Below are 26,057 nucleotides of genomic sequence, written 5' to 3'. Positions count from 1 at the left end.
TCTGTCTCCCCCCACTTAAGTGTAAGCTGCCTACAGCTGGCCTTGTCTGCTCTGTTTCAGTCTTGTATACTTAGTACCCAGAATGGTGCCTAGTGTTTGGTAGAAGCTTGATAAAATGTGTTAGGAGAGTGAATGAATGTGTTACGATTCTTAAAGTAGATTTTTCTAGATAATGTATCATTTAAACAGTTTGGATCAGATTGTTTCTCTTAAAAAGACTAAGTATATAGAGTGGACAGCTCTGGAGTGTGTTAGGTGGTGGTGGGATGTTCAGTTCAGTTCAGTTGCTGAGTCGTGTCTGACTCCTTGCAACCTCATGAACCGCAGCATGCCAGGTCACCCTGTCCATCATCGACTCCCGGAGTCCACCCAAACCCATGTCCATCAAGTCGGTGATGCCATCCAACCATCTCATCTTCTGTCATCCCCTTCTCCTCCTGCCCTCAGTCTTTCCTAGCATCAGGGTCTTTTCAAATGAGTCAGCTCTTTACATCAAGTGGCCAAAGTATTGGAGTTTCAGCTTCAACATCAGTCCTTCCAATGAACACCCAGGACTGATCTCCTTCAGGATGGACTGGTTGGATCTCCTTGCAGTAGGATGTTACTTTGGGTTAGTCTTAAACCCTAAGCAGCAATTCATACATTTGGATAATCCAAAAAGATACTAATTAATTATAGACACATAATAGCAAAATAAGCCAAATAAGATAAATGAGAGAATTACAAGTAATGTTAAAAAAAAAAAAGTTGTTTTGGATAAATGCCACCTTTTTTCATTAAATAGAAATCAAGTTTATAAATTAAAGAGAAGATACTAACTTGTACATTTTTCTGCTTCTCAGTTGATGTTATAACTTAATTCCACCTTTAGGAAGAAGCAAAGCTTTAAAAACTTTAAAGCATACATAGGAGAAAAGTGAGTGGTAGTTTGTTTCTTCCTAATAATTTTTTTCTTCCTAATAATTTTTTTCTTCCTAATGTGCAAATGTTTCAGGTTTGAAGATCAGCTTCAGCAGTGGTTGTCGGAGGACTCAGGAGCACTTAGAGATTCAATGTCCCTTCCCCTCTACCTTCCTCAGAATCTGGTGTCTCTGCCTCAGACTATTGAACCTGTGATGAAAACATCTATGACTGCAAGCCCTCAGGTGAGAAGAGAATACATTTGGCTTTTGTGTTAGACTTAACGACTGACAGAATGGGAAAAAAGCAAGGTCTCTTTATTAGCTTAAATCAGAACTTTTCTTACACTTCATCTGTCAGTGTTATAGTGGCCCAGCTAATTCTGAATTTCTGCATATGAAATGAGGGAAGAATGGAATTGAAATGTGCTTAAGAACAGAACAAAACCCATAAACACATACTGACATGTAGTAAAATGTTGAGAATAGTCAAGTTGACAACCGTGGCTTGGTTCATGGAGCACATACCGTCCAAGCTTCAGCATCACCTAGGCCCCCTTTCTGGGATTGACTTTCCATGAAGAGAATTAATGAATGAGGAAGGCATGTTCACAGAAGTCCAGGGCTTCACCCAACAGTGTAAGATGACATACTGTTTCCAGTCACTAGTTTGGCAGATACCTTAAAAATATTTGTACTGATTAACTTAGCAATTCTGCCCTAAAGAAATTACTGTATATGACAAAAGTTAATGTATTTTTGTTCACTGTAGTGTTAATTATATAAAAGTGGAAACTAAATATCCAAAGATGAGAGTCTGCTTTAGCAGTTACAATATATATAATGGAATAGTTCCTAGTTCTTGACAATGATATTTAATAAAAATTACTAGACGTTGTTCATGGTAGAATCAGAAGAGAAAACATTCCATGTGCAGATGATACCAGCTATATGTGTGTGTGTGTGTTGGAAGGGGCTGGAAGGATGTATGATAGATGCCAAGAGAGTTTGTTTAGCCCAGCAGCCCCCAGAAGACGTTTCTAACGTGAGCTAGATCTAGTGCCTTTAAAGAAAATATATCTTGGCTTATGGATATACCAAAACTACTGTTAGTTTCTTTATTTGTTCAAATAGAATGAAAGGACAGGAAGGCAACTGCAGTTGTCAGAGGCAACAGGCACATCTCTGACTGAACGGCTGAAGCACCTAGAAAGGCTGATCCAGAGTTCAAGGGAGGAGGACATTGTCTCTGAGCTCCATCTCTCTGCACTGTTGGACATGGTGGACATTTGAGCCGCTGGAACTGAGAGAGGGTCCAGAAGGTTTTATTCTATTCAAAATAATGTTATTCTCAGATGCTTGATGCATGTTGGAAATGTGATTATTAATCATGCAAATAAACCTTTGGAATATCAAATGAAATCTTCCTCGGTTTTCACAATGAAAGTCTGTTTCCTTCCTGTGTAATGTTTTTGATACTCTTTATCTGTTTTCATAATCTCTTCTGTCATCCACCAAACCTTGCTGTTATATTTCGGTGTGTAACAGTGGTCATTCATTGTCTCAGCAAAAGTTGTAGTCCCTCATGTGCCAAAATCAGTCATGCAGGGATGAATAAGGTGCAGGGACCCCACCAGCTCACACCTCAAGAGAGACAACAGATGTACTGAGCCAACAGTATATGTACATATCTATGAGGCATAGAGCATGTGTCTGGATTGGGAGCAGAGGGACACGGGACTGGGTGGAGGAGAGAGCAGAATTCGTGAAAGGAGTATAGGAGTATACCTGAAAGGATATGAGGAAAACCTGGAGGTGCCAGTTCGGTAGTATTGCCAAGTGAGAAGATAGGCCAGGTCACAGCAACCCTTGCTGCTTTACTGTAAGTACTGTGGGAATCAGCTGTTGGAGGATATTAGGCAGAGAAGTGACTTGGTCACATTTTGTTTTAAAAATTGCCTGTGGGGAACATTAGGAAAACAAGCCGTGAATTTCAAAAGGGGGTTGCTGCAAATGTCTAGGTGAAAGATGAGTCTGCTAGCAGTTGGTGTAAAGAGAAGGGATAAAGTTGAGACATACAGAAAGGTGTATTAAGAGACTTGGTGATGTTGAGTATGATCATCAGTCTTTAATTGGCACTCAGTATCTCCCTACTATATCTCACACCCCCTATTTCATATCTTCTCATTCTCTTCAAATATACATTTCTAGATGATGACTTGCTTCTTATTTCACTGAGAAATGAGAAGCAGTAGGAATAGAACTTCCTCATCCTACCAAATTTGAATCTACCAGCCAAACTTTGCATCCCCTAGAACAAACACTAATCAACTCTTAGGGATTTCTTTAGGGATTAACTTCATGTTTTCAATGAAGACTTAAGTAATGCTATTTCCTAAATCTTGATTTTAGAAATTATCTATTGATTTTCTACAGTAGGAAATGAGTTAGCTCTTGTACTATCCTCTCTGCAATTAGTATCACCCACACATGCATACTACATTTCCTCTGCCACTAGTCTCCCAAAACAGTTTAAGATAATGTTAGCTGAAATCTGCATTCAGAATTCACTATGGGTGTATTAATACTGTTTGCTATTGAGCCCTCTATTGGTTTATTTTTCCATTTCCACTAGGTACAACTGTTGTCCCCGGAGTCAGTTGTCTTGTTTTTTCATTTGCTTGATTGTCTGTGTTCCTGGTTCTACTTCACCCAAACCTCTCGTCACTAAATGTAAAGCTTCTATCAACACTCCTGTGCATCAGGTAGTATGCTACTTCCATCTTCTTTTGGAAATGACCCTTTGGAAAACCCCCATCTTTGTGCCACACGTTGGACATTTCCTGGATTCTGAGTCATAATATCTGACTTGGTTTGCCTTCTCATTTTGATGGAGCTCATCTTTTAGAGCCTTCTGAGTTTGCATATCTAAAATGTCTTTAATTCTACCCTTACATTAGATTCATCATTTGAATGGAAATATAATTTTACATTGGAAATCGTTCCCCTATGTTTTGTTGTTGCTCAAAGTTTTAAAGATTATCTCTATCCCTGGTGGTCTCAAATTTCTCAACAACATGGTCGATGTGTTGGTCTCCCTCCTCTATTCCCTGCCAAATTTATTGTGCTGGGCACAGAGTAGTTCTTTCCAATACTCTTTGCTGTGTAACAAACTACCCCAACCATAGGTTAAATTTAGGCAGCTTAAAGCTGGGCAGCTTTCTCTTGGGATCTCTCATGCAGTTGAAGTCAGATACTCCATGCATTGGCTGGGACTGTGGTTATCCAAAGTCTTGACTAAGCTGGATGTCCCAGACAACTCACTCATATAGCTGGCAGGTGATGTTGCACTATTGACTAGGGGCTCAGCTGGGGTTTTCAACCTGAGTAGCTATATGTGACCTCACCATGAGGCTTGGCTTCCTCACAGCAAGGTGGCCTCAGATAGGACTTCTCACATGGCATCTCAGGGCTTAAGTGCAAGTGTCCTAGTAAGCAAAATGGAAGCCCAGCTTTGGAATCTGTACAGGATCTCTACTGGTTAAAGGCAACTGGTTATAGATTCAAGGGATGGGTCATAGGTCCTATTTCTCAATGAGGATGAGTGGTAAGACCACATAGTAGAAGGGTATGTGAGATGGGAGATTTTGGAGGCTTCTTTAGAAAACATTCTCCCATGCTTTTTCAATCCAGAAAATTCTCCACAATTCTGGGAATTTGGGGAAATTATTTAATGCATTCTTCCCCTCCACTACTTCCCTTAGGAACTCCTCCTATTCAGATGTTTGACCACCTGTATTGATGCTCCAATTTTCTTTTTAATTTTTTAATATCTTCATCTTTTTATCTTACTATCCTAAAATTTCTCTATTTCTCTGTTCTAGTGACTTTAAAACTGCTGCCATATTATGAATCACTATATTGTACACCTTTATATAATATTGTATATTAACTATACTTCAATTTTAAGAAGTTAAAAAATTTTAAATTGCTGCCATATTTTTAATTTCTGAGAATTTTTTTTCTTAATGTTTCTTATTAGAGACTTGTGCTCACTCACTCATTTATTTAGTGTATAATTTTGGAGTATTTACTATATGCCAGGCATTACTCCAGGTGCTGGGGATATAGCAACAAGTGAAACAAATTTCATCCCTCACAGAGGGCTTATATTTTCGTAGGGAGACAGGCAATAAACAAGACAAATATGTAAAACATTTTGCATGGTAATTGATGATAAGCACAGAAAAATAAGGCAGGGAGGGTTAGAATATGTCAGATGATTATTTTTTGTAATTCATTCATTTTTGACTGCACTAGTTGAGGTAAGCAGGGGGCTACTCTTCATTGCAGTGCATGAGCTTCATATTGCAGTGGGTTCCCTTCTTGCAGAGCATAGGTTCTAGGGCACACCAACTCAGTAATTGTGGTGCACAGGATTAGTTGCTCTGTGACTGGCGGAATCTTCCCAGACCAGGGATTGACCCCGCGTCCCCTGCATTGGCAGGCGGATTCTTATTCACTGTACCACCAGGGAAGTCCAACAGATGATTCTTGTTTCGTGGATGCGACATCCTATCTCTGAGGACATGTTTCTGTCAAAGTCTTCCACAACTTTCAATTATCTCCATTTCTCAAAATTTCCTTTTTCTGTGTCTTTTGTTGCCTTTCATGTTAGAGGTCTTCCTTGAATGTCTGGCTTGTTGATGGAACTCTGAGGAGCTTGCTGGAAGCTCTATGTCAACTAATAGGCTTCTCTGCTTTTCCACTGGATCCCAGTTGTTAATGTTTGCAGGTCTTTTGTGGGAGCACCATTTGCTTCAGAGAAATCCTCCTACTGCCTGAAGCTATATGGCTAGTGGGAGAAGTGAAACTCCCATATGAGTGGAGACTTCTGTTCAACACCCTGCTTTCAGTGACCCTCAGCTATGCCTTGTGCCTGAGTTCACACCTGCTCTGACTCAACTGCAGCAGGCTTCCACCCAGGTAGGAGAAAGGATCTACTGTCACATTGCTTCTTATTTAAACTTTCCACCAGTTTTAATTTTTGCACCACCAGTTCATTGGCAAAAATGGTCTTTTTTTCTGAAAGACTTTACCTCCACACATGGGTTTCAGTTTTCTCTGCCTTGCTAGGTCAGTTATTGAAAGTGAAAGTGGTAGTCTCTCAGTTATGTTCAACTCTTTGTGACCCCCATGTAACCTGCTAGGCTCTTCAGTCCATGGGATTCTCCAGGCAAGAATACTGGAGTGGGTAGCCATTCCCTTTTCTAGGGAATCTTCCTAACCCAGGGATCGAATCCAGGTCTCTTGCATTGCAGCTGGATTCTTTACTGTCTCAGCCACCAGGGAAGCCCAAGTCAGTTTTTATTCCTTATTTTCCCAGCCTCTCTGATTTTGTTGACCTCTCTTTATGTGGTCCACTGGAGAAGGGAATGGCAAACCACTTCAGTATTCTTGCCTTGAGAATGCCATGAACAGTATGAACAGGCAAAAAGATAGGACACTGAAAGATGAACTCCCCAGGTCGGTAGGTGCCCAATATGCTACTGGAGATCAGTGGAGAAAAAACTCCAGAAAAAATAGAAGGGATGGAGCTAAAGGAAAAACAACAACCAGTTGTGGATGGGACTGATGATAGAAGCAAAGTTTGATGCTGTAAAGAGCAATACTGCATAGGAACCTGGAATGTTAGGTCCATGAATCAAGGCAAATTGGAAGTGGTCAAACGAGATGGCAAGAATGAACATCGACATTCTAGGAATCAACAAACTAAGATGGATTGGAATGGGTGAATTTAACTCAGATGACCATTATATATCTACTACAGTGGGCAGGAATCCCTTAGAAGAAATGGAGTAGCCATCATGGTCAGCAAAAGAGTCCGAAATGCAGTGCTTGGATGCATTCTCAAAAACAACAGAATGATCTCTCTTCGTTTCCAAGGCAAACCATTCAATATCAGAGTAATCCAAGTCTATGCCCCGACCAGTAATGCTGAAGAAGCTGAAGTTGAATAGTTCTGTGAAGACCTACAAGACCTAGAACTAACACCCAAAAAAGAAGTCCTTTTCATTATAGGGGACTGGAATGCAAAAGTAGGAAGTCAAGAAACACCTGGAGTAACAGGCAAATTTGGCCTTGGAGTACAGAATGCAGCAGGGCAAAGGCTAATAGAGTTCTGCCAAGAGAACACACTGGTCATAGCAAACACCCTCTTCCAACAACACAAGAGAAGACTCTACACATGGACATCACCAGATGGTTGACACCAAATTCAGATTGATTATATTCTTTGCAGCCAAAGATGGAGAAGCTCTATACAGTCAGCAAAAACAAGACCGGGAGCCGACTGTGGCTCAGATCATGAACTCCTTATTGCAAAATTCAGTCTTAAATTGAAGAAAGTGGAGAAAACCACTAGACAATTCAGGTATGACCTAAATCAAATCCCTTATGACTATACAGTGGAAGTGAGAAATAGATTTAAGGGACTAGATCTGATAGACAGAGTCCCTGATGAACTATGGACAGAGGTTCATGACATTGTACAGGAGACAGGAATCAAGACCATCCCCAAGAAAAAGAAATGCAAAAAAGCAAAATGGCTGTCTGAAGAGGCCTTACAAATAGCTGTGGAAAGAAGGGAAGTGAAAAGCAAAGGAGAAAAGGAAAGATACACCCATTTGAGTGCAGAGTTCCAAAGAATAGCAAGGAGAGATAAGAAAGCCTTCTTCAGCGATCCATGCAAAGAAATAGAGGAAAAGAACAGAATGGGAAAGACTAGAGATCTCTTCAAGAAAATTAGAGAAACCAAGGGAACACTTTATGCAAAGATGGGCTCAATAAAGTATAGTAATGGTAGGGACCTAACAGAAGCAGACGATATTAAGAGGAGGTGACAAGAATACACAGAAGAACTGTACAAAAAGATCTTCACAACCCAGATAATCATGATGGTGTGATCACTCACCTACAGCCAGACATCCTGGAATGTGAAATCAAGTGGGCCTTAGGAAGCATCACTACGAACAAAGCTAGTGGTAACGGAATTCCAGTTGAGCTATTTCAAATCCTGAAAGATGATGCTTTGAAAGTGCTGCACTCAATATGCCAGCAAATTTGGAAAACTCAGCAGTGGCCACAGGACTTGAAAAGGTCATTTTTTATTCCAATCCCAGAGAAAGGCAATGCCAAAGAATGCTCAAACTACTGCACAATTGCACTCATCTCACATGCTAGTAAAGTAGTGCTTAAAATTATCCAAGTCAGGCTTCAGCAAGATGTGAACTATGAACTTCCAGATGTTCAAGATGGACTGAGAAAAGGCAGAGGAACCAGAGATCCAGTTGCCAACATCCCCTGGATCATGGAAAAGCAAGAGAGTTCCAGAAAACATCTATTTCTGCTTTATTGACCAAAGCCTTTGACTGTGTGGATCACAATAAACTGGAAAATTCTGAAAGAGATGGGAATACCAGACCACCTGAGCTGCCTCTTGAGAAACCTGTATGCAGGTGAGGAAGCAACAGTTAGAACTGGACATGGAACAACAGACTGGTTCCAAATAGGAAAAGGAATACGTCAAGGCTGTATATTGTCACCCTGCTTATTGAACTTCTATGCAGAGTACATCATGAGAAATGCTGGGCTGGAGGAAGCACAGCTGGAATCAAGATTGCCAGGAGAAATATCAATCACCTCAGATATGCAGATGATACCACCCTTATGGCAGAAAGTGAAGAAGAACCAAAGAGCCTCTTGATGAAAGTAAAAGAGGAGAGTGAAAAAGGTGGCTTAAAGCTCAACATTCAGAAAATGAAGATCATGGCATCTGGTCCCATCACTTCATGGCAAATAGATGGGGAAACAGTGGAAACAGTGGTTGACTTTATTTTTTTTCTAGGCTCCAAAATCACTGCAGATGATGATTGCAGCCATGAAATTAAAAGACGCTTACTCCTTGGAAGGAAAGTTATGACCAACCTAGATAGCATATTCAAAAGCAGAGACATTACTTTGTCAACAAAGGTCCGTCTAGTCAAGGCTATGGTTTTTCCAGTGGTCATGTATGGATGTGAGAGTTGGACTATAAAGAAAGTTGAGCGCCGAAGAATTGATGCTTTTGAACTGTGGTGTTGGAGAAGACTCTTGAGAGTCCCTTGGACTGCAAGGAGATCCAACCAGTCCATCCTAAAGGAAATCATTCCTCGGTGTTCATTGGAAGGACTGATGTTGAAGGTGAAACTCCAATACTTTGGCCACCTGATATGAAGAGCTGAATCATTTGAAAATACCCTGATGCTGGGAAAGATTGAGGGCAGGAGGAGAAGGGTACGACAGAGGATGAGATGGTTGGATGGCATCACCAAATCAATGGACATGGGTTTGGGTGAACTCCAGGAGTTGGTGATGGACAGGGAGGTCTGGCGTGCTGTGGTTCATGTGGTTGCAAAGAGTTGGACACGACTGAGTGACTGAACTGAACTTGTTTATTGGTGCTTCCTCTCCAATACTTTTACTGTGCATTTTTATCTCCTATTACTTTATGTAAGTAGGGTTTAAGTAGGAAATGGTACTTAATGCCTGTGCTCAGTCTGATATGTTTAACTGGAAATTCCCACTCCCCCCCACCCACCCCCACCCCTTTTTAACTGCCACTGGGCTTTTCTTCTCACATCTGAGATTGCTCTTGTCAGTCAGTCACCAGTAAATTGTTTGGTACATCTAGTCACCAATTCTCAGACCTAATTTTATAATCTTTGCATAGATCACCATCTCTTCCGGCTCCCTGAGTCCACATTTCCCTAGTTTTTCTCCTCTCTTTGACCATTCCTCCTCCTCTAGATTGGAAATTGTTGCTGCCCTCAGACTGATCCTGGAAATTCTTCTCTGAAATATGTATGCCCTAGTTGATTTCATCCATTCTTATGTTTCCAAATATCAACTGAAAACAGACTACTCCCCAATTTGTGTTTCTAGTCTTGTCCTCTGTCTTGAATGCCAGCCTATTCAACCTGTCCACTTTGAATGTCTAATGGGCATCTCTGTCCTAACATGTCCCTAATCTAAGTTGAAAGCTTTCCCTAAGCCTTCTCTACTTTAGAAGTGACAGTACTATATGCCCAGTTGTCCAAGCCAAAACTCTCAGTCTTCTGTGTCCTATTTATTAAACAAGATGGAATTGGTAGGGTGCAAGTAAAGAGAAGCATTATGTTTTCTCGTGACTGTCCCTGGAAACTCTTATCTGTGATTCTCAGATAGATTTTATAGGTTTTTCCTTTCTATCTTAGAAATTTTAAAAAAAGGATTATGTATTGCTCATAAAAATCCAGTCTAGTAAAATACCAACACTCAAAGTCCACACCAATTGAAATGAGTTTGAGATGTCCACATAGGCTGGAGTCCTTATTCCCATGCTTTGTGTTTCCACATGGAAGTACATCCCTGGAGAAAAACTTCCAGCTTTTTCCCCACTCCCAGGAAGTGTGAATTAGAGAATTCGGGGGTACAGAACAGAATTTCAGGCTCTTCTGGTACACTTTCTGGGATCAATAGGCTGACAGGCATCTTTTCATAGGCACTTGGCTCCATGGTGCTTCGTGGGGCAGCTCTGTGGAGGATACAGTAGTCCCCCTCGGCCAGAGGCTGAGAGGTAGATGTGTATGATTTAGAGGTGGAAGTAGCTGGCCATCTTGTCAATCTAAGCCATGCCTTCCAAACTATAGTTTTTTCTCTGTAGCAAGGCTGGTAATTTGATATCCATTCCTCTTACTGCTATGTCTTCTTCATTGGTTTCTGAACTGGGATAGGAGGAGGCAAGTGTCTTTACTGACTGTCTACTAGCCTGATATTCCATTAGGGGAAATGTACATGTGTTTTCTTTTGCAAGTCCCCCCCGCCCTTCTCTGGCTTGCTGAGATTCATGATTCATGGCATCGGGATAGGACTCAAGGGATGGGTACAGAAAAACTCACTTGACTGGAGAAACTGACATGATGGTCAGAGCTTCTGTCAGGAAGATGAAGAAACGGTGGGGCTGTCTGTGAGTTCCTGAAGAGTTGCCTTTGGGACCTCAGTGTCTGCACAATTTCCTCCAACTCCATGGAGCCCCTGGCTCCTGCTGCACACCCTGAGACCATTTTACCGCCAACCATCCCATTCCCAGTCCTTTCAGCATGTACTCCACTTTTCTCTCCCTTCCTTTTACAGTCCAGGCCTTCCACATTTACTTACACTGGAACTGCAAAACTGTTAGGCTCCCTTCTGAGTGACCCAAGCTCTCTCAGTGTGGCTTCCTCCCTGGGCAAATAAGTGCTTGGCATCTGTACCTTGAAAGCCCCACAGCAAAGCATCCTGAAAGATGCACTGCCCCTTGCAGCCAGCACCAGCCTGTCATCTGTCCCCTTCTGTCGTCTCCTGTCCTTTCCCCTCTTCTGTCGTCTCCCTTCTCCTGTCATTTTCCCTCTCCTCTCGTCTCTCCTCTCCTGTCCTTTCCCCTCTCCTGCCGTCTCTCCTCCTGTCAGTCTCTCTGGTGTCATCTCCCTTCAAGTGTCATCTCCCCTCCTGTCAGCCGCCCTACCATCATCTCTCTCCTGTGAATTCCTCTCAGGAGCTCTCCAGCAACCTTTCTCCTTCGGACGCCTCCCCCGCCCCCAACCCCCGCCCGCGTCGAGCCCTCCGCGGAATCCCGCGGCCTCGTCTCCCCTCACTCACTCACCTACAGCCTCCGACCTCGGGCACTTCCTCAAAGGCACTCGCCGCTCTCCAAGCCCTTTGTCTTCTGGTCTTGGGTGGGACCCTTCTCAAGGGTCAGTCTTAGGCGCCCCTTGGTGGCTTCGTCCAGGCGCTTTGCTCCACAGATAGCTCCGAGGCTGACAGAATGTGGCTGCAGGCGTGACAGGCAGGCGCGTCCCTCCGGGACTCGCCCGCTCACCAAGCCCCGCTCACCAAGCCGCGCTCACCGACGCGCCCCCACCCACCGACGCAGCCCCGCCCACTCACTTCCTCGCCCCGCCCCCAGATCCACCTCTGTCCCTGTACTTCGGCTCCGCCCCCACTGCTCCGAGGGTCGCGCTCCACCACTGAGGTAGCCGGGCACGCCTCAGGCCCACCCTCCCTGTGCTCTGATTGGCTGCGTGGGCATCTGGCCACCGCGCACGCCAGTCGGCAGAGACGAAAGACTTCGCCGGCTAGTCCAGGTGCTGGGCCCAGGTTGCCGGGAATCAGGAGCGCGGCAGCGGTCATGACGGAGGGCACGTGAGTCCCCGCGCCCCCCAAGAAGGGAGAGCGTGGTCGGGGGCGCCGAGGAAGGGGTCTCATCGGGTCGAGGGCTTCCAGCCAGGCTGCTGCACCCTCCGGTCCAGCCCGGCGTCTGTGGAGACCTGCGGCACCAGCCTTGGGGGGCGGTGAGGGACAAGCTCTCCTTCGGAGGCGTCGCCCGAGGGCCTTCTGGGGCTGGGCTGGGGTGAGCCGGGTGGGGCCGGGGGTCGGGGTGGGGGCGAGGCCGTGGGCGGCCGTCCGGTGGCAGGTGTCTCCTCTCCCGGAGAAATAATGGCGCGATGTGTAGGTGCAGAAGCGCCTCTAGAGGGTTTTTATTTTGCAAGTCTGCTGGTAGGTTGTTGGGGTGAAAGAGTAAGTTCGTTGCGTCTCTGGCCTCTGACCAGGTCAGAGCAGGTCACTTGAGCATGATCTTTTCTAGGTGTCTGCGTCGGAGAGGGGGACCCTATAAGACAGAGCCTGCCACAGACCTCAGTCGCTGGCGGCTCAGCAATAAGGATGGGAGGCAGACATGGACCTACTTTCAAGAAGAAGAAGATCCTGGCCGAGAGCAGTCTGGCCTGGAAGCTCACCTCTTGGGACTGGATACAGTAAGTGTTGATTCTGCTAGTCCCATGCAGTGTCTGGGACACCATCAGAAACTTGCATCCCTCCCTTCTTAGTAAGGAGCACCAGGAACCAGCAGGGAGCTTTAAACAGCTAGATGTAAAGGGTATTTTTTTCTTTCTTAAAAAGAATGGATGTGTAATGTGTACTTGTGTTGCATGTCACCAAAGCTGGTTCCTACAGGAGTTAACTGGGTAAACATGAAGCCCCTTTGCTTCAATCCCTGTATCACTAAGCTGGGTGTAAAAAACAGCTCTAACTTTGTTTTTATTCAGAAAAAGAAGTTTTTGATCCAGCAAATTTCACAAGAAATTCAATTACAGAGTATGACATATAAATGAGGTCTCCCTGTCACTGTGCCATCCCGTGGCCCCTGACTGAGAGAGGTGTGAGTTCTAGGTCTGAGTCCCACACTCTTGGGCACCTGCTTTATTTAAGATGTCTTGGAGAAGTTGTGAATAAATTTGAAAATATGTGACTGGAACACAGAACTGTGAGGGAGATTGGCAATACCATCATCAGAATTTTAGGCTTTGAAACAGCTGAAACTTTCAAAGTAATTCAGGTTTGTTACTTTGACTTGCTGTCTAAATGCTGAGGGCTCCTCTGGCCTAGCTGCAGATCCTTCAGCTCTCATCTCTTTTTTTCTTCTTTGCAGAAGAGTTTCTTTAAGGACTTGCCAAAAGCGCACACAGCCCGCAAGGGGGCTCTGAATGGGGTGACATTTTACGCTGCACTGCAGGCTGAGGATGGGCATTGGGCGGGTGATTACGGTGGCCCACTCTTCCTCCTGCCAGGTAGGAAGGTGCTGTTGTGGCTTGTGGGTAAGACATCCTTGAGATCCTGGCTTGATCCGGTTCAGGCCTTTATTGAACATCTGTGGTGTGAGTGAATGAACAGGTGAAAAACCAGGAGCTTACATAGGAAAGGTCTGGGGAGGGTTGCCTTGTGCCTGAGTTGTCCTGGTGTTGTTGCTGGGGGATGGGAGCGAAGGCTCAGATAGCTAGTGTTCTGAAAAAGGAAGCAGGGGTACTTTGGGAGGTGCAGGGAGGCTCTGGAGTCCCTGTGCAGAGCAGGGGCATCCATGGAGGGCCTGGCCTGTGGAAAGGTGCAGAGGTGGGCAGGGTGGTAGGTGGGGATCTTTAAGTCCTCTGTAGGCAGCTTGCACGTCTGAACTCACTGGAAGGCTTGGCCAAGAGAGCTCAGCTGGGAGCTGTAGGTGGAGGTTGGTGAGCTGTAGAACTGCAGTTGCATCTCCCGGGTCCTCAACTGGTTTGGCTAGATCAGACTGTGCTGCATCCTGGGAACATTTCTCTAAAGCAGTATGGGACATTCCTTTTATGAATTTCTAGGAGTCCATCAAGCTCCCATGTCTGCTTTGACTCCAAGCCCTGTTGTCTCCTGGACTGTTCAGCTTTGTATTCCTGTCCAGGGACCCATGGGCCTGTCCTTGAGGGCAAGTCATTGGGCTTTCTTCCCTTGGTCCCATCTGGAGCCTGTTGAGGCTTTTCCCAGGGGTCTTTGTAGGGAGGCAGTGACTGTACTGGCTCGGTGTGACCCTGGGCAAGGTGGCAGGACTGCACCATGCCTTGGCTGACTCGTCTGTGACGTGGGGACGATGGGAACTGGGTTTGGTCATATGTGCATAGCACCAGGCACTCAGTAGGTGACAGGTCATGGGGATGCTGCATTGGTTTGTGCTTGCTGCTGCAGCTCTGGGCTCGGCCTGCTGCCCCCCTCTTCTCACCCCCACCCCCTCGACCCCCTGCAGGCTGTAGGGTGGGGCTTTCCTCTCTCCCTCTGGACTCCGGACAGACCATCCTTCTCAGGTTAACACTGGCCTGTTTTGGGGTACTGTCTCAGGGTTCTTCCATGGCTGGCTGAAATTTGGTCTTTTTCTGCTTTAGTTTGGAGAACACTCCCGGAGGCCATGACTCTGTGTGGCTGGTGCTGCACTGAGCATCACCGTGGTGATCGTTGACTCTGGGGTTAGACCTCCTGGGCTTCAGCCCCGGCCCCACCAGTTAGGGGCTGTGCCTCAGTTTCCTTGACTGTAAGATGAGGAAGCCACAGGCACTGCTTCCTGCTTGTGTGTTTCACTGTCTTGAGAGCATCATACTTGTTACAAAAGGAGATGGACTTTTTCCTATGAACCTCTGGTGTCTGTGTGGCTGTGTCTGCTGGGGCTTCTCATGCCTCTGGCCAGAGTCAGGGATCCATTCCACAACACGTTGCTGCTGGGGCCTGCCTGAGACCCCACGGGCTCAGTGCCATGAGCATGTGGCTGATGAAGTCAAGGCCAAGGGTAGAGTGGAGGGGGAGGAGGTGGGGAGCCTTTGAACACCATGCTCAGGAGGGGCAGGCTGAGAACAGAAGGTTCTTTGTGGATATTATTTATTGTTGTCCATCTCTCAAAGTGACATGTGCAATTAAAACATTTAATAAAATGGGAATATGTAAATATAAGCAAGTAAACATTGCCCCATCCAGGGATGGTCCATTTGGGGTTTCTTTCCCAGCTGGCATGTCAGTAGCGTGGGACCCTGGAGTGGCTGGTGGGTTCTGCACCCCACGCAGTGTGTGTCACGTGTGCTGTTGCCACTGCTCCTGGGGCCCCGGTTCCCAAGTCCCTGACGGGGTGGGGAGGAATAGCCTTCCCAGGCTTGTTTGCACAAGAAGGGGCCGAGCAGAGAGCTCCCTGTTGTGTGGGGTTCCCAGGGTCTCAGGCTTGGGCTTAGAAGTGCTGAGTCCCCGCCAAGGAATATCTGTTCTGCCCTACAGGCCTCCTGATCACGTGCCATGTGGCGCACATCCCTCTGCCGGCCGGATACCAAGAAGAAATTATACGGTACCTGCGGTCTGTGCAGCTCCCCGACGGCGGCTGGGGCCTGTGAGTCTGCCTGACCCTGGGTCATGGCATGTGTGTGTGTGCCTGTGCACATGAGTTCTTATGTGAGAGATGTGCCTGTTGGTGGGGAGTTACCATAGCTGTGGACTGGGAGTGCGCGGGGAAAGAGCCTGGCAGGAGGGAATTGGGCTGGGGGCTCCATGCAGGCGGGTCCAGGTTTCCCTGGTGCTTCTTATCCAGCAGCTGGGGCATGGGCCCCTCCTGGGCTTGCTGACTCCATACTGGCAGCCTCCATTATAGAATCCTAGGAGGACAGCTCAGCTCTGCTCACCTCCTGGATGGAGTCGTGGGCGTCTCGAGCTTGGGATCCCAGCCCTCTGGCCTGTGGGCCCTGGGGCAGACAGGATCTCGCCAGTACCCTTTCCCACTTGCTGGCTGACTCTGGAGTGTGCCCTGTGGGCCTCAGTGATGTAGAGTCTTAGCTGAGTCACTGCCACACGACACTGGTCCTGTCGATTCAGTGTGAGAAGTGGACAGAGGAGGCGGGCAGGCTTGGGGAGCAGTTTGGAACAGAGGTGCAGGAGCTCTTACCGGAGTCTGCCTGTTGTGGATGTTTCTTGTGTAGTTATGTCATTCTTGATTTGCTGAGGAAACTTAATGAAAGCATTGCTTAATTTCTTAAGTAATGAAAGATATCATTTTCTCATCTGCCTCCTTCTGCCGTAGGCACATTGAGGGCAAGTCCACAGTATTTGGAACTGCGCTTAACTATGTGTCTTTGAGAATTCTGGGTGTGGGGCCTGACGATCCTGACCTGGTGCGAGCCCGGAACCTTCTTCACAAGAAAGGTACCCCCTGCACAGAACACAGTGGCAGTAAAGAGGTCGTGTTACCAGTGTAAGGAGGGCTCACAAATGGGAACTATTAATAGACAGGTGCAAGGAAGGCATCAAAGCGGGAGTAGGAGGAAGCTGTCTGCCCTTGCCAGTAAAATTTCAGAGCACAAATTAAGGTTGCCGTGTTTCACAGTTCTGTTCCACAAATCGGCATGGACTCACGAAGGACACGCTGGCGCATTGCTTGCGGGAGTGTGCCTTCCCAGAGGGCAACAGGGCCGCACGTGTGGAGTGGAGCTGGTGGAGTTCTGCTCGCCCCGCCGCCTGCTCTACTGTGTGCCTGGCAGCATTCCTAGTGGTGGCTACTCTCCCCTCGCCCTGGGAGGCCCTTCCGCTCCTGCTGCTCAGAGATCACCCACTGCTGCCCTGGCCCGCCTGCCCACCTGCCTGCCCCTCACAGACATGCCTCACGCTGTTCATGCTTCCAGCTTTGCGCTCACACACCAGAGGGCCTTCCTGTCGGCACCTTGAAGCCCTTTCCTGGCTCAGGGCTTCGCCTGCACTGCTTTGTGTTCCTGGGGGCAGAGGAGACACGCTTGTTCTGGGGAAGCTGTCTGTTCCAGCTGATGGTCATGGTGTGGGTGGTCTGAGGGCTCTGGAACCTGCTCGGCACAAGGGGGAGAAGACCCTCAGCAGCCTGTCGGCTGAAGGGGCTCTGTTCCTCAGGGTCTCCTCTTTAGCCAGAGGCCGGTAATGGGGTCTGTGCTCTGCCTCCAGGTGGTGCCGTGTTCATCCCCTCCTGGGGGAAGTTTTGGTTGGCTGTCCTGAACGTATACAGCTGGGAAGGCCTCAATACACTGTTTCCAGAAATGTGGTATGTGCCCCACTACAGTCAGTTTGGTGAGCGAGTCACCAGTGTCTTAGCAAGTGGAGTGACACTGCCTGGGCCACTCGCTGCCTGTTAGTCAGATATGGGACTGTCCATTCAGTGGTGTGGGGTGGTGTTAGGCTCCTGGCAGAACCCGTGCTTGGCTGACAGAGGAGGGAAGGGGGTTCCCAGTTGGGCAGGAGGGAGGGAGGTACAGTGGGATTGGGTCCTCAGCAGGTGGGTTGGTCCTGCCTGACTGCTTCCAGAGCCACTGGGGTAGGGAATGAAGCACTGGCTTTGCTGCACAAGTGGCTGTAATTGTGTTGTTATAGACACTCTGAGCACCTGTCGAAACTGAACGAAGGTGACAGCCATGCAGCCCTCCCCAGCCAGGGTTGGGGTGTGCATGCTGTCTTACTGCCCGCTTTCTAGTTGTTTGCCGGTGGTGAATGTTAAAGTTGATCCCAGACATCCTATTTTCCTTGTGAACACTTCAGTGTGTATATTTGAAAGATGAGAATTTTCCTTTCAGCAGAACTGTAATGCTGTTTAAAAACTCAGTAAAATCAACATTCATTCCATATTGTGTGAAGCCTATTAGCTGTCTATTGTAAGCATTTTGTGACTATCTCATGAAAGCTGTGGATGTGTCCAGAACACATCTATATACATATAAGCACCTCGGTATCACCCCCAGGAGGTGAGGTCCCTGGGGCGGCAGCTGTCAGAGACCCCTCGCACATGTGGTCTGAGGCTGAAAGGGGAGGGTGGAGGAGACTGCCCAGGTGCTCAGCTGCCTGGCGGGCTGCAGAGCTGTGCCCACATCAGGCTGGGTGTCTGGGCAAAGCACAGCAGGGGCAATGGTCAGAGTTGGTTAGATTTGAGGAGACATGGCAGTCCTAAAGGTTTTTAGGTAAGAACTTTAAATTTTGAAATAGTTTTCAGTCCCCAGAAAAGCTGCAAAGATAGTCTAGAGCATCTCTGTAGACCCCTCACTCGGCATCTCCATGGTTAAGGGTTTCTGTTTCTGTGACATGTTGGTCACAGCCGGGAACTCACAGGCTCCCTGACCCATTAGGGGCCGCGTCTCCTGGCATTAGGAGGCATTGGAGGGGTTGTTGGCTACTGTGGACTGCACCCCTCAGGAGCTTGGTGAAGCGCTGAGGGCTGTGCCCACTTGGCTGGAGACAGCCCTGCCTCCGGTGTCCAAAGGCTGAAACAGTTGCTGGGGGCCCACTGACATACTCTGCCCCCAGGCTGTTTCCTGACTGGATGCCCGCACATCCCTCCACGATCTGGTGCCACTGTCGGCAGGTGTACCTGCCCATGGCCTACTGCTACAGCACCCGGCTGAGTGCCGAGGAGGGCCCGCTGGTCCAGAGTCTCCGCCAGGTGAGCCTGACCGCACATGCCTGCCCCAGAGTGTAGCCCCGCCCCACGTCCCTGAATGACTGCCGGGGAGGGGGCGGAGGTGGGGGGCCTATGCTGTTCTCTCGGTCCAGTGAGCCTTGGGAAGCGCCCTGGGATGGACTTGGGGAGGCTGTGCTCATCAGGGTCTGCCCGGGGGCGGAGCAGGGACGGGGGCAGGGGGCCCGGGGCCCAGCAGGTCCAGGCTGAGGTGCCGCCTGCCTGCAGGAGCTCTACCTGGAGGACTACAGCTGCATCGACTGGGCGGCGCACAGGAACAGCGTGGCCCCGGACGATCTGTACACGCCGCACAGCTGGCTGCTCCACGTAGTGTACGGTGGGTATCCCCCTGGTACTCCCTTCCCAGGCTGGCTGAGACCCCGGAGTCGGGGGACACCTGAAGTGATAGGAAGGGACACTGCCCCTCAAAGGGTCTCCTTCTGCCCTTCTCACCATCCTGTTTTGGGGTCCTGTGGGGACGACGGGAGCCGGCCTTGGCACAGCTCATGTCGAGCAGACCCGCCTGACACTCGGGCTCTTGGACAGAGGATTTGGAGCCTAGGGCCTTGAGGGGCTGGGGGTGTCTCCTCTGTGGAACAGAAGGGGCGGTCCCCAGAGCCCCGTCCCGGCCTGGCTCCCGTGGATCCTTCTGCCCACTCAGAGCCGAGCGCCTCCTAGTGGTGCTGTGTGAGCAAGAGGCATGTTCCCCTTAGCTCTTCCGCTCATCTCCCCCGCCCCCTGCTCCCCGCCCCTTCCGCTCGTCCCCCCACCCCCCGCCCGCACACCTGTCTGCTCCCCACCCCCCGCCCATCTGCTCGTCCCTGCTCATCTCCAGCTTGTCCATTCACTCGTTCCCTCACTGCAGGATGCTGGGGTGGGAAGTGAAGGGGGCGCGGCACAGCCGCCCAGGTAAGCAGGTGGGGGCAGAGACTGCCTGCTATGATGGAGCCAGCGCTCCTCCCATGTCTGCTGCCATTGACGACACCCTGCCACGCCCCGCAGCCATCCTCAACTTGTACGAGTGCCACCACAGCACCAGCCTGCGGCAACGGGCCACCCAGAAGCTGTATGAGCACATCGCTGCCGATGACCGCTTCACCAAGTGCATCAGCATTGGCCCGGTCAGTGCGCTCGCCCCGGGTGTCTGGGCCTGTGTCTGTGGGGCTGGGAGTGGGGTCTCCCCCAGGTGAGATGTCTCCTTGGGATGTGGCCTCTGATCCCCCAGGACCCTTGGCCTGGCCCGCACTGTTCCCTACCTGGTGTGTCTGGAACGCTGCTCCCATTCCCCTCTTCCCCACCCCCTCCTCCCTTCCCCCCACCCCACCCCAATGACCCACCGCTGGCCTCCTTCTTCTCCTTTGGAGGGCCCCTGTGCTTGTTTCCATTCCTGACTCCTGATGAGCCTGCTGGCTCCAGACTCTCGCTTCACTGAGCCTCTGGGCTCCTGACCTGGTTTTGCTTCTCGTGTGCACCCAGGCAGCCATCACAGAGTCAGTTGATGGCCAGCAGCCTTAGGGCGACAGGTACAAGAGGCAGAGTTATGTGAACCAGGGGGCAGGCTGTGACCTCCATGCTAGGTAAGCCCACGGGTCCACCGTGTGACCCACATCCTTGACCCTGCTGGCAGGTGTTTACTGGGCCACATGTTACCTGGGGCCATAAACCACCACTGCTCCGCTGAAAGGCCGAGTGTTTCCCTTTCAACACTAGGGGTTTCTGTGTGGGCTCTTAGTGCTACATAAACAAGTTAGACCTTGATTTGTCATCTCTTCGGGTAGAAGGGTTGTGTCTCTAGAACTTCTGCTTTGAGCAACAGGCCCTGGCTTGCTCGTCTCACTTCCAAGTCTCTCCCATGCCCCAGACAGCTCTGCCCTCGGTCCCAAGTTATCTCGAACAGCTCAGGACACCCCACACCCCAGGCACCCATGCAGGGTCTCCACCTTGTCTGTCACCTCGTGGCAGTCCTGCTCACTCGCTGGCTAGCTTGCATCCCCTCTGTGGGTCACCCTGTCTTTTCCCTGCTGCAGTGCCCCCTCGCTCCAGGTACACCTGCCTTGGCCCCTTGCTGCAGCCTGGATTTTTTATCTCGGGGCCTGGAAGCAGAGAGTGCTTGGGAAAGTGGTCAGAGCAGTGGCCTGGCCTGGAACAAGGCTGTGCTGGTGCTGCAGCCCTCAAGCCCAGGAACCCGGTAGGTGTGGGGCAGGGCCCTGACCAGGCTGTCTCCTGCAGATCTCGAAAACCATCAACATGCTCGTGCGCTGGCATGTAGACGGGCCGGCTTCTGCTGTCTTCCAGGAGCACGTGTCCAGGATTCCTGATTACCTCTGGTGAGTGTGTGGGAGGTGAAGCCAAGAGCCGAGTGCTGGCCTGTCTGGGGGCGGGTGGGCACAGCCTGTGTGTCCCTCAGTCTGCGTTCCAGGGGGGCCGCTTCCCCCATGGACCCTCCATGCTGGGTATGGGGGAAGCCATCCTTGTGTGTCCCATGCTGCTTGGGCGGGATACTCTTCGGATGTGGACTCTGGGCCCCTGATGTCTGGCACTGCCTGTGCTCCCTGACCCAGGTCATTCTCCCCCTCCCTGTAGGCTGGGCCTCGACGGCATGAAGATGCAGGTGAGGGCAGTGAGGCTGAAGCTGCGTCCTTGCCACCATCCCTGTCTTGGGTTTGTTCACATCCCTGGTCTCTCCTCCCCACATAGCCTGTTGGCTTGAGAGCCTGTGTCTGAGGGGTGGTGCTGGGTGGTGCCGTCTGGCAGGAATGTTGACGGGTCCCTGGGGTGGTGGGAGAACCAAGGGCTGGCAGCCACCCTGTGGGAGTGGTCTGTACACTGAGGTCACTCAGCCGCAGCTCAGAGGGGACGAAGGCCGCAGGGGGTTCTTGGCACTAGCCGACTGCTGCTGGACGCTGATCTTGCAGCTTGCACACGGGGTCTGGCTGGCGGGGTCAGGACAGTCAGAGGAGAGCCCCTGCCCTCCCCAGCCTCCTGGAGCTGAGCCCCTCTTTGGGGTCCTGAGACGTGCTCCCGGTGGGTGGGCTGTTTGCTCTTTGCTGGTTTCCAGTGTTTGGATGCTGTAGATGATGTTCCCCCCACCCTGGGGGTGGGGCTGCGGGTCACAGGGTGGCCTGGGCTGACCCGGTCCTGTCCTGGCAGCAGGGGCCCCAGAGGCAGCCAGCCAGGAGCTCTCGGGCTTTGCTCTGCTGTCACTCAGTGTGGAACAGGGCGCCCCCAGCAATGTCCTTGGGTTACACTAAGTGCTGGATCCTTTGGGATGGGTGCACGTGAGCCTGACCCTGCCCAGCACAGACCACCTGCCCAGGCGCCCTTGCTAAGGGTGCTCAAGCCTCTCTTCCAGCTTCCTGGCCCTTCTTCCAGCATTCAAGCCCCTATTCTAGTTGCCTGGGCCCCACACTGCCAGTCTTATGTGAAGTACCCCAAAACCCTCGAAGCTGAGGAAGGTGATGAGCCTCCAGCCCTGGAGCTTCTGGTTCTGACAGAACTGCCATGCCGTCCCCTGGATCTCATGGCAGCCTGCGGTGGGGCTGTGCTGTGGGTTCGCTGGTATCAGGATTTGACCCAGGAGGCTGACCCTTAATGTCACCTTCGTCCTACAGTCTCCGGGTGTCCTCCTCTCCTGGGCCATTTGTCCCGAGGGTGTCCGCCTTCTGCCTGCTCTGTGCCCTGGTCTGATCAGGGCTTGATCAGATCAGGTTTTTGTGGCCTGGGGCTGTCTTGGTCGTGTCCTTTCTTTCCACACATTGTCTGGCAAGGCCATGATGTCTGGGGCCGCTGAGGGCCACCAATCTGTCTGGGCTCCATGCTGCTGGATGGGCGGGCAGTGGAGGCCATAGCATCCAAATCCTGGAAGTGCCCTGAGAAGCCCTGCCCTGGCTGATATTCTGACAAAGGCAGGTTGGGCTACCTGACCCATGTCTGTCTGCTGGACCACCTGCTCAGGCTCCTGTGGGTGTCAGAGTGCAGAGCCCAGAGCCTGGGGTCAGGGATCAACTGGGCTCCCACCTCTTCAGAATCTTGTAGAGGCCCCTGCACCCTCTTTGAGCCTCTGGGCACCTGTGGGATCCAGGAAGTTGGGGTGGAGTGCGGGAGAGGCAGCTGTAACGTTATCCTTTCTCCACAGGGCACCAATGGCTCACAGATCTGGGACACCGCGTTCGCCATCCAGGCTTTGCTGGAGGTATATGGCATTGTCCCTCATTCTCCAGCTGCCCTTCCTGTGTGTCCACCCCTGCATCCAGCAGACATGGTGCCTGCTGGCCCTGACCTTCCCTTCAGCTGGGCTCTGAGCCTCTTGCCTGGCAACTCTGGGTTGCGGGGTGGGGGGTGGTGGTGTTTGAAGGCTCCAGGGACAGGGAGCCTTGGGGGGCGGTTCCTGAGGTGATGAGGTGGTGGGGTCTTTAGGAAGGGACCGTGGGCTCCAGGCCCTTTCAGTGCTCAAACAGCTCATTGTGGATACTTCTGAGTACATGCTGGAGAGAAATAGGAGCATGTTTTCATGCTGGTGGGAATGAAGAATGAGGTTGGCAGGATGGGGAGCCCTAAGAAGAGGTGTGGGCCATGTAGCAGCCTGCCTTAGACAGACAGGTGTGTGTGGTGGGCTGGGGCTGGGTGCGGTGGAGAAGCCTGCTTCATTGCTTCGCCATGTCCTGCTGACTTGGTGGTAGAACCCAAGCCCATTGAGACTTGGGGGGTTTGCCCTGGCTCCCGGGAGTGGCTGGGTGTCACCAGTAGCGTCCAGGGACCAGCCACGGTGCAGACATATGCTGCCGAGCATCTCAGCCCCTTTTCTCTTTTCCAGGCAGGTGCACAACATAGGCCGGAGTTTTGGTCATGCCTGCAGAAGGCACATGAGTATCTCCGGATCTCACAGGTAAGGCCGAGCCCGGCCCGTGCCTCCCACAGGTAGGGCTCCCTCCTTCCCTCTGCCATCTCCTGCTCAGAGTGTGCCCGATTGCAGATGGGGGGAGTGGGCCAGGGGGTGCTGCCTGGGGGGGGGTTCCTCCGGTGCTGGTGACCGAGAGGGCGGCAGCCCTGGGTCTCTGCACCTCCCACTGTGCTGGCCCCTCCTGCCCCTGTCTGCGTGTGTCCAGTAGGGCAGTGATGCGTTCCCCCCCTGCTTTCCCTGTGTGCTTCCCAGGTGCCAGACAATCTCCCTGATTACCAGAAGTACTACCGCCAGATGAGCAAGGTACCATGCCCCGCACCACCGGCCCTGTTTAGCTGGACCTTGCCTGTGAGGAGGAGTTGCTCCCAGCCTCTGGGGCTTCCTGCTCTGATAGACGCACAGGGTGGGGTTCCACTGGGACACCCATGATATTCCTGACCATGGAGTCATGCACAAACCCAGTAGCTGAGCTGAGGGGGTTTCACTGCATCACGTCACACATACGTGCACTAAGCAGTATGTGCAGATGTTAAACAAGCTGTCAGATGTGAACGGGAGGGAGGAGGGCAGGGCTGGCTGGGTCGTTCCTGCAGCGTGTGGGGCGTCAACACGGCCACTGCCGCCACCTCACAGCGGCTGCTTTTGCCCTTCCTGAGGTGGGGCCTGCCTGGTAGAGGCTGTAGTCCCTGTGCTGGAAGCTGGAGGCCTGTCTGCATGTGTGTGGCCTGGGGCTGGGGCTGCACTTCCCCATGATGGTCAGGCATCAGCCCTGCGAGGGCGGGCAAGGTGCCGTGGCCTCCACCCTTACAGCCCTGCACTTTACAGGGTGGTTTCAGCTTCAGCACACTGGACTGTGGCTGGATCGTGGCCGACTGCACGGCTGAGGCCTTGAAGTCCATCCTCCTCCTGCAGGAAAAGTGTCCCTTTGTTACCAATCATGTCCCACAAGAGCGGCTTTTCGACGCTGTGGCTGTGGTGAGGCTGCTGGGTGTGGGGCTCCCATCCCTGAGGGTGCTGGGCATGCCGAGTCTTGGCCACCCAACCACAGATCCTCTTAACATATCCGGGTCTTGTCCAGGTTTTACATGGAGATGGCTCGTTTGGTGGCACGTATGTGATTTATAAGTGATAAGCATGTGTGTGCTGGGAAGGGATCCCAGGTGGTCCCAGGGTGCCTGGTTCACAAAGTGCCCACTGTTCTGGGCACCCAAGGTCTGGGCTGCTCCTCGGCTCCTTGCCCTGCGTGGATTCTCAGGACCTTCTCTCGCTGGTTTTAGTTGCTGAGCATGAGAAACCCCGACGGAGGGTTTGCCACCTACGAGACCAAGCGTGGGGGACACCTTCTGGAGCTTCTGAACCCCTCCGAGGTCTTCGGTGAGTAGTTGACCTGTCACGTGGCCATGGACTCAGGGCCCCCACGTGTCCAAGGTGGGCCCTCCTGCCAGCGCCTGGGGCTCTTTTCCTGCTTGGGGGTGAGGTGCATGTGGGCAGATGCTCTGAGGAGCCCCCAAACACCAGAACTGTCTGGGCTCCTCACCTTCCAAGGGTGTGTTGACCCTGGTGGTAGATAGAAAAGCTGCAGCCTGCCTCTCGGAGGTGGGTGGGACTCACTGGGGCTCTCGGGTCTGAGCCTGGGCCACTCCTGCTCTGCTCTGTGTTCCATGAGGGCCAGCCTGTCTCCTGAGCACTCCTCAGGGAGCCCGTGAAGGGAGGTGATGGTGGGACTGCTCACCCGTGTCCTCTCAGGTGTGGTCCGTGTGCGCCCTGTGCCCTCCTCTGGGTCTCTGTTTGCTGGGCTCCTGTAGCTGGCAGGCGGGCTCCCATGCAGGCCTTTTTAGGGTGCGCGCTGCTCTTCCACCCTCCTACCAGCCTGGCCACCTGCATTGGGGCCACCCTCCCACTAGTGGCCATGTCCCCAGGCTGGTCGCCGGTGGCGTCTCCTCCTTTCCTCTGGAGGACGGTCAGGCACTGTGTTATGGCACTCTCCTGTGTCATGGTGTGGCCTGGATTGCCTCAGTCTTTCCTTCCGTTTTCCAGGGGACATCATGATTGACTACACGTATGTGGAGTGCACCTCAGCAGTGATGCAGGCACTGAAGACTTTCCACAAGCAGTTCCCAGACCACAGGGCCAGGGAGATCAGGTAAGGGGTGCTTGGCCATGCAGCACAGGTGCCATTAACTTGGTGCCAAGAACTCAGACAACCTTGATGTCATTGGGAGCTCGCTTGGGTGCTGGGGCGGGGGGCCCATCTTGGAAAGGGGGCTCTGGAATGAGACTCATAAAAATGGAAGAGGTTCAGATGCTTCTGGATCCAGCTGTACGCCCTAAAGTATATCAAATGTGTGTACTGGGGGTCAGAGCAGCACAGTTATATCAGAAAAGCTATTCTTTGCATCTTCTTAATAATGTT

At 51.0% G+C, this 26,057-nt stretch overlaps 2 protein-coding genes across 10 annotated transcripts in view; both read left to right on the top strand.

The window, feature by feature from the left end:
• Nucleotides 1-2,321, top strand: part of MCM3AP (minichromosome maintenance complex component 3 associated protein) — a 45,248-nt gene extending 42,927 nt beyond the window's left edge. For all 8 annotated transcript variants that reach the window (XM_042238061.2, XM_042238054.2, XM_027961331.2 and 5 more), the window contains exons 28-29: nt 995-1,145; nt 2,034-2,321. In XM_042238061.2, coding sequence (XP_042093995.1) covers nt 995-1,145; nt 2,034-2,192 — 310 coding nt within the window. In that variant the 3' untranslated portion in view covers nt 2,193-2,321. The remainder of the gene's footprint in view (nt 1-994; nt 1,146-2,033) is intronic.
• Nucleotides 2,322-12,070: 9,749 nt separating this feature from the next.
• LSS (lanosterol synthase) overlaps nt 12,071-26,057 on the top strand; it is a 32,018-nt gene continuing 18,031 nt past the window's right edge. The window contains exons 1-17 of one of the 2 annotated variants that reach the window (XM_027961291.2): nt 12,071-12,158; nt 12,601-12,769; nt 13,444-13,582; nt 15,567-15,675; nt 16,360-16,481; nt 17,247-17,343; nt 18,594-18,729; nt 18,973-19,081; nt 19,747-19,865; nt 20,974-21,071; nt 21,328-21,355; nt 22,880-22,936; nt 23,558-23,629; nt 23,897-23,947; nt 24,470-24,619; nt 24,922-25,018; nt 25,682-25,787. In XM_027961291.2, coding sequence (XP_027817092.1) covers nt 12,145-12,158; nt 12,601-12,769; nt 13,444-13,582; nt 15,567-15,675; nt 16,360-16,481; nt 17,247-17,343; nt 18,594-18,729; nt 18,973-19,081; nt 19,747-19,865; nt 20,974-21,071; nt 21,328-21,355; nt 22,880-22,936; nt 23,558-23,629; nt 23,897-23,947; nt 24,470-24,619; nt 24,922-25,018; nt 25,682-25,787 — 1,673 coding nt within the window. In that variant the 5' untranslated portion in view covers nt 12,071-12,144. The remainder of the gene's footprint in view (nt 12,159-12,600; nt 12,770-13,443; nt 13,583-15,566; nt 15,676-16,359; nt 16,482-17,246; nt 17,344-18,593; nt 18,730-18,972; nt 19,082-19,746; nt 19,866-20,973; nt 21,072-21,327; nt 21,356-22,879; nt 22,937-23,557; nt 23,630-23,896; nt 23,948-24,469; nt 24,620-24,921; nt 25,019-25,681; nt 25,788-26,057) is intronic. The other variant, XM_060396177.1, reaches the window with a different exon arrangement.

The sequence above is a fragment of the Ovis aries genome, chromosome 1 (assembly GCF_016772045.2).
Source record: "Ovis aries strain OAR_USU_Benz2616 breed Rambouillet chromosome 1, ARS-UI_Ramb_v3.0, whole genome shotgun sequence".
NCBI lineage: Eukaryota > Metazoa > Chordata > Mammalia > Artiodactyla > Bovidae > Ovis > Ovis aries.
This window is presented reverse-complemented; position numbering and strand designations above follow the sequence as displayed.